This window comes from Lontra canadensis, unplaced genomic scaffold (genome assembly GCF_010015895.1).
Source record: "Lontra canadensis isolate GAN:19392208 unplaced genomic scaffold, GSC_riverotter_1.0 scaffold2, whole genome shotgun sequence".
Taxonomy (NCBI): Eukaryota; Metazoa; Chordata; class Mammalia; order Carnivora; family Mustelidae; genus Lontra; species Lontra canadensis.
Window position 1 is genome coordinate 67,747,323 of NW_022630996.1, and position 12,773 is coordinate 67,760,095.

The 12,773-nt window shown below is 38.0% G+C and overlaps 1 protein-coding gene across 6 annotated transcripts in view; it reads left to right on the top strand.

Annotated features, from left to right (window-relative positions):
• Window positions 1-12,773, top strand: part of LOC116878485 (ATP-dependent translocase ABCB1) — a 189,677-nt gene that overhangs the window by 145,405 nt on the left and 31,499 nt on the right. For 4 of the 6 annotated variants that reach the window (XM_032876031.1, XM_032876080.1, XM_032876058.1 and 1 more), the window contains 5 exons: window positions 1,647-1,760; window positions 2,810-2,920; window positions 3,134-3,259; window positions 6,079-6,282; window positions 6,646-6,816. In XM_032876031.1, coding sequence (XP_032731922.1) covers window positions 1,647-1,760; window positions 2,810-2,920; window positions 3,134-3,259; window positions 6,079-6,282; window positions 6,646-6,816 — 726 coding nt within the window. The remainder of the gene's footprint in view (window positions 1-1,646; window positions 1,761-2,809; window positions 2,921-3,133; window positions 3,260-6,078; window positions 6,283-6,645; window positions 6,817-12,773) is intronic. The other 2 variants (XM_032876040.1, XM_032876047.1) reach the window with 2 other exon arrangements.

Sequence of the window (12,773 nt, forward strand, 5' to 3'; positions counted from 1 at the left end):
ATCTTTTTATAACATTTTTTTAAAAGGTTTATTTATTTTAGAGAGAGAGAGAGTGCATGCACAAGCAGGGAAAGGGGCAGAGGGAGAGGGAGAGGAAGAGAATCCTCAAGCAGACTCCCTGCTAAGTGCAGAGCCTGACATGGGGCTTGATCCCAGGACCCCAACGTCGTGACCTGAGCCAAAATCAAGAGTCAGCCACTTAACTGACTGAACTACCAAGCACCCCTATTAACCTTTTTTTATAAACCAGCAATATTTTGTGACCATCTTTACATGTCAGTGATGATCCAAACAACATGTAACCATTCAAAGAGCAATCTTTTAAAACCTACACTTTCCTATGTTTCTTCTAAGCAGAGCATACTGATCCCAATTTGGCTCTTTGGTGACGAATGGGGACCATTAGGAAAATTAATCATCTCAAAATGTTCTCTGGAATGGTATCTTCAGATTCCATTAGGTGTTGAGGGCTATTTGCTGGATGACCTTTTGTAATTGTAGAGTGGATTTTTCCTTCCTTTTCTTTTTTGTGGGGGTTGATTTTTTTCTCATTTTGGCCTCCTTTCTGGTGGTCAGCTCGGAAGCTCTCCACCTTCTTCACTTCCTCATTTGCTAAATTTTGTAAAGAAGAAAGAAGAGAGAGAAAATCCTGACTCCTCTCTCTGGCCCAGTCTCCACATTTGTACGATGAGGACAGTGACACCTCCCCAGCAAGGCTGGAGAGCAGGAGCCATGCTGCTGAGAGCTCAGCCACACCCTCTGCATAAAGGACAAGAGTTCTGGTGCATGACCTTTATAACATCTACTTTGGTAGAGACTTTTCTTGCTTCCTTACTTGTTCTCATCTGTATTGCAGTCAGTAGATTAGATATTGGTGGGATATTTGAATTCTGGGTTTGTGAAGTGTTTTGTACTGTGTTCAGAGAAAAGTCAAGCTAAATGTAGAAGTTTTGTCATGCCCAGAGAGAAAGGAATAATTTCCCTACATTTATGTTTTCTTCAGTTAAGTTTTGCTAATCATATGCATTCCTGAAGCTATATTCTTGGCTTTTCTCCAGTAAAAGGAAATGTGTTAATTTCTGTTTGCCATAGTATAGAATAATTGTGTTTAGAAGAATTATTAATCAGTGCACACTGGTGTGATTTAGTGATTTATGTGTGAACTATTAATATAAAAAATGTTATCAAAATATATATGTAAAATGCTTTTTTTTTTTAAAGGAAATTCCCCGGGCCCCAAATCTACTGTGTTTCATCTTGAGAGTTTTGTATAATTCCATGCATAGGTAGAGAAAGTCCTAACAATTTGAATAATAATATTGATGGGCAATGTTTCCCTCTAGTGGCCATTGGCTTCAGAGTCAAGGAACTAGGTCTGAAAAACCACTCTGACTGTATTAAGTTCAGGAGAACAACAGATAGTCCCACCAGCTAGACAAAGAAGGGTTTTTGAGGTCAAAGAAGCCTATTGTGCAATGAAATGTTATATTAACATATAAATTTCACCCTTTTGCTAAAAATTATATTTAATGGGATAAACCTAAACTTAATCCTTAGTGTAGTAGGTGTTTCAGAGAGTCGTATTTGAGATAATAACGGGCAGCAGAATGGGGACTTGTAACTGTTCCCTGTGTTCTTTCGCTCAGGTCTTTTTTTCAATCCTGGTTGGAGCCTTCAGCGTTGGACAGGCTGCTCCGTGCATTGACGCTTTTGCCAACGCAAGAGGAGCAGCCTACACGATCTTCAACATCATTGATAGTGTGAGTCATTTATTTTCTCCATGGCAAAAAATTCTTTGAGGCTCACATACTTAACTCTGACTTTAGATGAAAAATCATGTGAAAATAAGGGACCTTTTCTTAGTAATGAGTGAAACAAAGTGCCTCTTCGTAATGTTTCTAAAGGTTCATCTTGAAATAATAGAACACTGATCTCATTTTGGAAAAGAACCTCTGCACCAATGTGTGATTACTAAAGTCCAGAGCAAAGATGTTTGCTTTTCTGAGTTTTTTCTTCTCTTCTCTTGCATCTTGTAACTGGGCTAGGAATGTTATGATTTCTATACAGAGAATGAGCGGGTGGAAGAATTATTGGTGGGACCCATAATGACGGTATATTTTGCTGCGGGTTGCCCACTTCGAAGAAAAAAATCATGGCATGTTTCATAGGACTTTGAATCAACTATGCTGAATGCATGCAGCGAAGTAAAGAAAATCATTTTCACATATTGAAGCATGTCCCTGCATTACACAGATAAAATCCAGAAGAGGTGCCTGAAGTGTGGTCATGTAATCCAAGCAGATCCTCCGGGTTCATTGACCCAAGTCAGGAGAAACTTGCTCAGCTTCTGATTATATTTACAGTTTACATTGCTTCTAAATAACTTGGCCTTAACCAAGTCTTCACAACCCAAATCCATCCCATTTGCTGTTTAAGAATAAGCTCATTTTCGTTAAATGCTGAAATATCTGGCTTTATCAATTCTAGTATGTCTTGTTATCTCACTTGTAGAAGCATGCGTATCTGACCATTTAGAAAATGTATGGGGATAGGCCAAAAACTTAAAGTAAGGCATTATGAGAAATGAAATTAATATACTCCTATGTATCAGAAAGTGTCTGATTTTTGCCAAGGAATATTTTCTTACACACACACACACATGCACACACAGTCTACAACTAGTTGCTGTCTCTTGGGAAGGAAGTTGTGCCTTTCCAACTCCTTTTTTTGCAAATTGCTTAGTCATATTCCTTAAAAGTGCAGTTGTTTGTCCTATGATGGAATAGTCATTGAGTTTTGTTTTATTTAGAATCCTAAAATTGACAGTTTTTCAGAGAGAGGACACAAACCCAACAGCATCAAAGGGAACTTGGAGTTCATTGATGTTCATTTTTCTTATCCAGCTCGAGCTGATGTCAAGGTACTGTAAGTGATATTTGTAAGAATTCCTAACTCAGACTGATTATTTAATCATCATAAAGAACCTACAGTCTCTGTTGTTTTGATATTTACATACTTTTTCCTTTTGGGGTTTTATTCCCTTATGTGATAGTTTTTTCAAAATTCAAACTGAATCAAATTAGTCCCCTTTTAGGATTTAGTTGTGATTGTGTTCTTCTCTTTGCCCTCACAGATCTTGAAGGGCCTCAACCTGACGGTGGAGAGCGGGCAGACAGTGGCGCTGGTCGGGAACAGCGGCTGCGGGAAAAGCACGACAGTGCAGCTGATACAGAGGCTCTATGACCCTGATGAGGGTAGGGTAAGTGGGAAGACACGTTCTCAAAGCAGAGTACCAATTAGCCCTTCGAAAGTGTTTTTTCAGTAGCAAATTTGCATGTGAACCCAATTCTGGCAAAAGACTATAGAATTGCAATCCATCTAGATAATGCATTCAAACACAGGGAAGGATTAGAAAAATATTCAAGACGATAAAAGCCTGGGCGCCTGGGTGGCTCAGTGGGTTAAGCCTCTGCCTTCAACTCAGGTCATGGTCTCAGGGTCCTGGGATCGAGCCCCACATCTGGCTCTCTGCTCAGCAGGAAGCCTGCTTCTCTGCCTGCCTCTATACCTGCCTCTCTGCCTACTCGTGATCTCTGTCAAATAAATAAATAAAATTTAAAAAAAAAATGATAAAAGCCAAAGAGGCTAGACAACACTCTGTTCTGTTCTAAGTAAGCATTTCATAACTCACTAACTCAATGGGAAAACAGTCATCCAGGCCACTGAGACTGTAATTTTCAAGGAATTATTGGGTTTGCTAAAAAATATTCCATATAGCAATTTTTTAGAAACTGATACTCAAGGTCACAAGACATCTCAGGACAATAATTAAATTCATCAAAGACGGCTGAGCTTTTTAAATGCTGGGATATCTGAAGGGGAAAGTGGGGTAGTCTCTTCAAAAACTTCTGGGGACTTGTGAGACATTAAGAGCCTAGAGTAGATTTTTTTCCTTTCAGAAACTTTCTTATGAGGTGCCTGGGTGGCTCAGTCAGTTAAGCATCTGAATCTTGATCTCAGGGTTGTGCGATCAAACCCCACATTGGGCTCCACACTAGGCACGTAGTCTACCTAAAAAATAAATAAATAAGTAAGATTAAAAAAAACTTTCTTATAAATTGAAACCTAAAAGTTGCAAGCAGGAAACACATACAGTCTTCACCCAGATTTACTAATTGTTCATATTTTGACCCATTTACTTTATTGTCTTCTCTCTCTCTCCACATATATAATAAATACACATGCACACACACACACAAGGGCATATTTTTTTCTGAACCTTTGAGACTAAGGTAAGGACATTATGTCCCTTAACCCTTACATACTGCAAAATACATTTTCTAGGAAGAAGGACATTCTCTTACATAACTACAAAACAATTATCAAAAACAGTAAACTTAATTTTAAAACAATACCAGCTCACAGTATAGATTCAGATTTCCTCAGTTGTACCAACTTTAGGACATTGAGTTTACCTGATACTAAAATATATTATGAATCAACAGTTATGAAAACAGAAGATTACAAGGTACAAAGAAAAACAAGAAAAAAAAGACATTAAAAGGCATTGAGGTAGAACAGAGTTTTTTGGAATGAATACAGAGTTCTAGGGTACATGAATTATTTATTTATTTAACTTAATAAAATGCACATTTTTGAAAAATCTGATATTATCAGGGGGAATATAATCCTATCCCCATTTACTAAAGCAAACTCTAGGTTGGTTCAAGTATAAACATTTTTCTTTATTTTTAAAAAAGAACCTAGTAAAGTACTAACCATTAAGAGTACACATTTGAAAATATCTTCTTTTTAAAATTATTATTGGAGTAGGATCACCTGGCTGACTCAGCCATTGGAACATGTGACTCTTGATATCAGGGTTGTGAGTTCAAGCTCCACATTGGGCATAGAGCCCAGCTAAAATTTAATTAAAAAGTTTTTTAATGTTGACTAATTGAATTTAAATTATAAAGAAGAAGAATTTAAATAGGAAAAAAGAAAATAATTATTGGAGTAATATATTTTTTTAAAATATACATGTCAACATGGAAAAAAGTCTTCAGAAATTCTCTAACTCAGAGGTATGCACTGTTCACATCATGATTTAGCAATTTTCTTACTAAAATATTAAAAGAAATATTAAAAGAAATTTTTTACTAAAATATTAAAAGAAATTGTGCAATTTATTTATTTAATTTTTCCTTAAATTTTTCTTTAATTAAACATAGTAAAGCTACTATAATAGGATATGAACATAAAAATCTTTAGAGAATAAATACGTACCTGTAAAATTTTTCAAGAAATGTTCAGCCTCATTTATAAATATATACAAAACCAAGCAAATATAAGGCACCAGTTTGCATTTATTAATTAGAAAGAAACAAATTAAAATGATAAAACCCAGAGCTAGTAAATTGCACAAAAGTAGATACATTTATATATTTTTGCTGACACTATAAATTGTTAAACTCTTTTTAGAGTGTTGTTTATTCAGCCTTTATCCAGCAAATAATAAATGCCCAACATAGCCCACTCATTGTACAGGTAAGCAACTGTTATCAGAGAAATAAACAGAAATCTTACTCTTCCGCCTGGTAACTCTACTTCTACAATGATTGTCTTTCTGTGTTCTTTGAAAGAAGTCAAGTACCTAGCAGGTGGGAAATGCTAAAATAAATTATGGTATAGTCCATCTAGTAAAACATCATTATGCCATCAAAATGATAATGTAGACTATGTAGGTAAATGGATACTTTATTCAAATTTAAATAGTGATAAGCAAAAAATAATAGTATGCCAAAAATATATAACCTCCTATCGCTTATAGGGAATAATCCATCCATGAAAAAACTGTATGTGTAAGATCATAAATATGCTTTTTATTTTTATTCTCACACATTGCTGTTTGTTTGTAATTCTCATTTCTAACCACTTGTAGCCACAAAAATAAGTTAAATAAGTTAATAAGTTAAATGTTAAATGGCAGCCAAGACTTTTTGTATCAAATTAAAGAGTCTTGATGCTTTAGATGTCAGATGGTTTAAAATATTAAATGGAAATATTTCTTTCTTCCAGATTAATATTGATGGGCAGGATATTAGGACCTTTAATGTAAGATATCTCAGGGAGATAATTGGAGTGGTGAGTCAGGAGCCAGTGCTCTTTTCTACCACAATTGCTGAAAATATTCGTTATGGCCGTGGAAACGTCACCATGGATGAGATAAAGAAAGCTGTCAAAGAGGCCAACGCCTATGACTTCATCATGAAACTACCACAGGTAAATGTTCTGTTAACGTCCTTGCCCTTGAAATTCGAATTTGACTTTGTGCGAGCAAGTTCTTTCTTCAAAGTTTAAGCTATGAATGTTTAAGATGTAAGGCTGTTCAACCTTCCTTAGGCAAGTCCCTTGCATTATTCAGTTGGAGGTATAAGGAGTACGGCCTGGTACAGGAATCCCATAAAACTTTATACATAGTATATGGTACTGGTTTTTTAGAATTCAGTATTCATTGATTTTACTATAATTTGGGACTCATTACCATAGTCAAAAAGAAGCTCCACGTTGTCTTGATGAACTTCTAGACTCTATGGCCTTTTCTATTTAAACTACATGAGTTCCTCCATGTTTTCTGTGCTGTAGAAATTCGACACCCTGGTTGGAGACAGAGGGGCTCAGCTGAGTGGCGGACAGAAGCAGAGGATCGCCATTGCTCGGGCCCTGGTTCGAAACCCCAAGATCCTCCTGCTGGACGAGGCCACATCAGCCCTTGACACTGAAAGCGAAGCAGAGGTTCAGGCGGCCCTGGATAAGGTCAGTCAACCTGAAACACCCAAAAGACCAGCACACTGAAGGCTTTATTGGAAATTCTTGACGATGCTTTGCGATTCTAGATTGAAAAACGTAAATATGAGAGCAAGTGAAGCTCTCTCCTGGGGCTTTATTGATTTCCCTTTTCTGTCAGGTCACGTGGCAAAGAGAGGTAGGTGGCCCGTTAACCGGCTTGCTCTGACCAAAGCATACGGAGCTCCAGTCAGGCGTATGCAGCGAACCACTTAGTCATGAACTCCTTGCTCGGAGGCTCTTGCTTTGATCTAAAGCAGTCCTGTCAAAAAAAAAAAAAAATAGTCATGTTAAAATGTCCAAAGAAAAATCTGGTTACCTAGACACCAGTCCAGATGAAAAAACAGCTCAAAATACTTACCTTATTCTGTAGAAAGGCAGTACCATTATCTTTATTCATGAAGGTGAAAGGAAGCCAAAGGAAGTAAAATCCAGTTTGTGTGTTTGTCTAGGCACATAAATCAGCAACATATCTTAAGGATGTTGAGCTCACATGCCCAGCTCTGGAATCTCTGAATCTCTCTCAGTCATTTTTCAAAGCTGAAGCTTCCCAGGAAGAACCTTATGCTGGGGCACTCTTGTGGTCACTGCTGATGTCATCTGTACTAAGGACCCAGGATAATAATCAGAGTCAGAGGACACCATCTCAATGGGTCTCAAAAACATAAACACCACAAATATATTTGATTTGAGAATATTTAGTAATCAAATGTGCAACTGACTTCACAGCTTCTATCCAAACTACCTCTTGCAATTTTAGAGACAAGCTGTATGAATCTTATTTTCTCAGGAAAACTTACACCTGAATCCTAAGTAAATACTGTATGTGCTATAAACTGGGGTTAATCAGTGCTTCATGGTTTTTCAGATTAATATTTTGGCTTATTTTATATAATTTAATCTAATAATGATTAATGAGATGATAGTTATTCCTCACAAATTCTTGCACCAAATTATATTGCTTTCATGTATGTTAAGTCTCAGTATTAAGGAACCAAAATATAAACACAGGAAACTGGCATTTGTTTGGTTAATCAAGCATGATTTAAAGCAGGAAATTATTTTTTAACTGCATAAATTAAAACATAAAACTTAAATGAGCATTCATGTGTTGACATAGACTTTTTTAGGAGACGTCAGATAGAATAAGAAAGATATTTTGGAGGGAAAATGTCCCATTCATCCTTAAAGCTTAGGTCCCAATACTTTCTAGGATACAAATATTCAATATAATAGCCCTTTCTATGCTAAAAGAACAGAAACAGAATTATTAGACATGTTATTTTTTGTGATATGGATCCTATCAGAAAAATTGTAGTCTTACAAGTTTTAATTGATAGACAAGTTACTTCATGCAATTTTAGCAATTTGGGTTCTCTAGGATTATGACTCACTCCCCGGTTGATAAAATTTTAGGTTTTAAAAATAGCTGATGAATCACTCGTAATTTTTTTTTTTTTTAAGTCCCAAGAAAAGCCATTAGCAGCTTGGGGAAGGGTTAAGAACACAGGCTTTGGTGTTAGACTGGCCAAGGCTGGAGTCCTGGCTCTCTGTCCCTTTCTAGCTGCATGATCCTGGGCAAATTAACTGACCTGTCTCTAAGCCTGAGATCTTGCAGAAGTAACTGCGGAGAAGGGGAAAAATTATGATAAGATGGTTGTAAAGATTCAGTGACATCTTTACAATGTAAGGTTGTAATCTTTACATGTAAAGTGAAATCTTTACATGTAAATTAACTAGTGCATGCCTTGCACATTGGGAACTATGTGATAATGTTAGCTGGTGCTACTATTATGGTGACTGCCATTACCATGATTATTAACTATACTAACTGCAGAATTGGTTACCTATTGCTGCATAACAAACCATCCCAAATTCAGGTGTGTTTTTTTTTTTTTAATTAACATGATGTATTATTTGCTTCAGGGGTACAGGTCTGTGAATCATCAGTCTTACACAATTCACAGCACTCATCATAGACATACCCTTCCCAGTGTCCATCACCCAGCCACCCCATCCACCCACCCCCCTTCCCTCTAGTAACCCTCAGTTTGTTTCCTGAGATTAAGAGTCTCTTACGGTTTGTCTCCCTCCCGATCTCATCCTGTTTCATTTTTTCCTTCCCTACCCCTCAAACCTCCTACTCTGCCTCTCAAATTCCTCATATCAGGGAGATCATATGATAACTAACTGTCTTTCTATAATTGACTTATTTTGTTCAGCATAATACCCTCTAGTTCCATCCATGTCATTGCAAATGTCAAGATTTCATTTCTTTTGATGGCTACATAGTATTCCATTGTATATACACCACACCTTCTTTATCCATTCATCTGTTGATGGACATCTAGGTTCTTTCCACATTTTGGCTATTGTGGACATTGCTGCTATAAACATTCAGGTGCCTGTGTCCCTTCAGATCACTACATTTGTATCTTTAGGGTAAACACCCAGTAGTGTGATTGCTGGGTCATAGGGTAGCTCTATTTTTAACTTTTTGAGGAATCTCCATGTTGTTTTCCAGAGTGGCTACACCAGCTTGCATTCCCACCAACAGTGTAGTAGTGTTCCTCTTTCTCCACATCCTCACCCAAATTCAATCTTAAACCAATAACTCTGTGGATTGGCTAGGTGGATCTTTTGCTGTTTTCACCTGAACATATTGTTGCCTCTACCTGGAGGGTTAAGCTGAAATAGTCCAAGACGGCCTTACTCCCATGCAGGCTGTTGACTGGGCTTCTCATGTGGCTTCCCATTCTGGTACTAATACTCATACAATAGACTAGTCTGGCTGCCTTCTACGGCCTTCTCAGGACATTGTCCTGAGGCAGAAGCTAGAAGACATCTATAGGCTTAGACTCCAGGACTCACACAGTGTCCCTTTTCATCATATTCTGTTGGTCCCAGTAAGCCACAGGGCAGCCCAGACTGAAGGAATGAGGAGACAAGAGTCCACTACCTCTTGATGGGTGAGCTCTAAAGTCTCCGTGACCATATTTAACCTTCCACAGCACACTCTCTCCCTTCTCCCACAGCACAATCACTCACCCTTCTCCCACCCGCAAGATAAATTTACCTCTTCCCAATACCCTCAAAATTTTCACACAGCTATGACATCAGGTTCAAAGTCCAGTACCTGAAGATCTGATTGGTTCAGATATGGATGGATTCTTCATGTTATGCTCATCCTGATCCAGAGATCTGTGAACTCAAGAGACAAGTTGTCTTCCACACACACCCCCAACATATAATGTTTATGCAAGAACAGGATAATAATAGTCACTCCTGCTCAAAAATTAGAACAGGAAGCACATAGCAGTTACCGGCCCATAGTAATCGTGAAGGGCAGTCAGGTGCATGTAGCCAGTTACCCCACCACCCCAGGGAAAGGGCTCGCTCCTTGATTAAGATTCCGTCCCACCCCCAGCAGTAGAGTGGTCTCCTTGGCTTTGGCTCTACCCTCTGGGCTCTTAGATCCTCTCTCTGAGAGATCTTTCCTTTGTGACAGAAATGGCCTGTGTTCTGTAGCTGAATAGCTTTGTCAGAATGCTTTCTACCCACAGAAATTTGGGATCTGCTGGCCTCTATGCTTTCGATTTTCTCAGTCTCCTTCAGTGTAAGCCAGTAAACACTCTTAAGGACTGTGAGCTTGCCTGGAATCCGACCATGGCTCACTCAAGCCCCAAAACCTACATCTATAATTTTTTTTTCCCAAAATGAATCTCTACTTTGGACCATGTGTGAAGCTGCCATGAGAAAAACCTTAAGAGTCTCTGGAGCCCTTTTATGTAGCTGTGGGTGTCTACCAGAATCTGCCTTAAATGTCTCAGAGATTTTAACAAAAAAATCTTATACTCACACACTGATTGGATCTTTGGCTTCATTTCACTGGATGACTAATAATTCATTCCCCAGCCAAGCAGGCACTGGGTCTCCTGTGTTTCCTCTAGATTCGCCCTGCAAGCCAAATAGCTCCTTCTTAAGTTCCCGTAGCTTGTAACAAAGAGCCAGTGGAATCCCACTGGCATGTCAACATTCTATTTAGAGATCTCTAGAATCTTCTTGGCCAGATGTACAAGTGCGGTAGATAAAATACCCTTCTTTCAAGTGACTGCAGGACACTTTCTTCTCCAGGTACTCCAAGGCTGTATAATGCAGGTTACCCTCTTTCCAGGCTCCAGTAGCAACGTCCTTACTTTTCTTCCAGGCTTCTGAGATTTCTGCGTCAGTTGCTTTAAGTCAAAACTTAGGGAGACAGCTGGTGTTGTTCCTCTGTTGGTTTTCCTAGTCTCCCTTAGGCAGCTACTTTCAGCTCAGGGTCCTCTGGGCTGGAACGTTCAAGATGGCCTCACTCTTGTGCCCAGCAGTTGGTAATGGCTGTTTCCTGAGGCTACTCAGTTCTGCCCATGAGGCTGCTCAGTTCTGCCCATGAGGCTTCTCATCTTCCAGTAGATTAAACAAGCTTCCTTTTACTGTGGTTTCAAGGTAGCAAATCTAAGGCCTCCTGAAGCCCAGATTCTAGAAATTGCCAAGTGTCAATTACTTCTTTTTTTTTTTTGGTCAAAACAAGTCACAAGGCCTGCCCAGATTTGAGGAGATGGAGAAATAGACTTCACCTCTGGATGGAGTATTTGTGGCTGTGTTTAATGAACCGTGGTTGCTATGACTACTTTATAATCTACCTAATTGACTCCATGCTTTGCAAGACGAGCAAGCTGATCTATTTTGCAAACAATAAAATAACATCTTTAAAAGGGAAATCCTTTATTACTGCACCTCCCTCAATGATCCTAGTCAGTAACTTGGACCAGTCATTCTAAGGTCCCGATGATATTTAAACAATGACAGGTTGACTTTGTAATTTATTATTTTTCCTCTGAGGAACATAAGGATATAGCACTGTTATATCTATTGCTGTTTGTCCCTGATTACCCATCCTGTAAGAATAATATTTTTCTTTTGTGAATTCTTTATACATTTATCAATATCTTGACACCAATTTGTTGTGTTACTTATTTATTATATATATTTATTTATATGACTCCTTTCTCCTAGAAAGATTAAATCCTCTAAGAGGCAGAATTAATAAATGGTTCATGTTTATATCTCTCTTTTTTTTAAAGTAAGCTCTACGCCCAATGTGGGGCTTGAACTCAGGACCCTGAGATCGAGAGTCAGGTGCTCTACTGACTGAGCCAGCCAGGCGCCCCTATGTTTATGTATTTTTAACAATCAGCGCCATGCTGATTATGATTATGTAGATATGATTATGTAGATTCTACATAAGTTTTTACTGAATTATGCTCCAGCTCTTTGAAATAATACATGTGTACATTAAAAAAAAAAATTTAAGGACTATATCAGCTGTTGACTCAAAGATAGCTACTATTTATCAAAACAAACAATAGGTTTTCCTATATAAGATCTTAAAGAATACAAATGCAGATTTGTTATTATGGTTTTTAAATGAAAGTCGGTAGTCACAAGGTTCATACGTACATGACTCTTCTACTCAAAGTTAGAGTTACCATACTGGAGGGGCAAGAGAAAAATAAAAATTAGCCTCCATGTGATTTTATCAAATGATTTCAAAGGTTTCATTTTATATCCCCCCCGCCCTCGCCTCCTTTTCCCTCAGAAGTTCCAGAAAGCTAGTGGATTAATACTCCCTTTGTTTGGACCTGCCTTTTATCCCTGCACATCCAACATTAGCAGAAGGTCTAAATTTCTTAACAGTTGGTGTCCTTGAATCTAGGATATTTACTTGTCAATGTTTTTTCATCATTGGAACATCTGAGAGCTCTGCCAAAAAAATCTCTTTGTGTCAAATCTCTACTCTGGCCAGAATTTCGTGGGTGACACTTGCTAACTTTTAAATTCACCAACACTTCCTTTGTTTCTCCTACGTATCAATCATTTGCTCACAG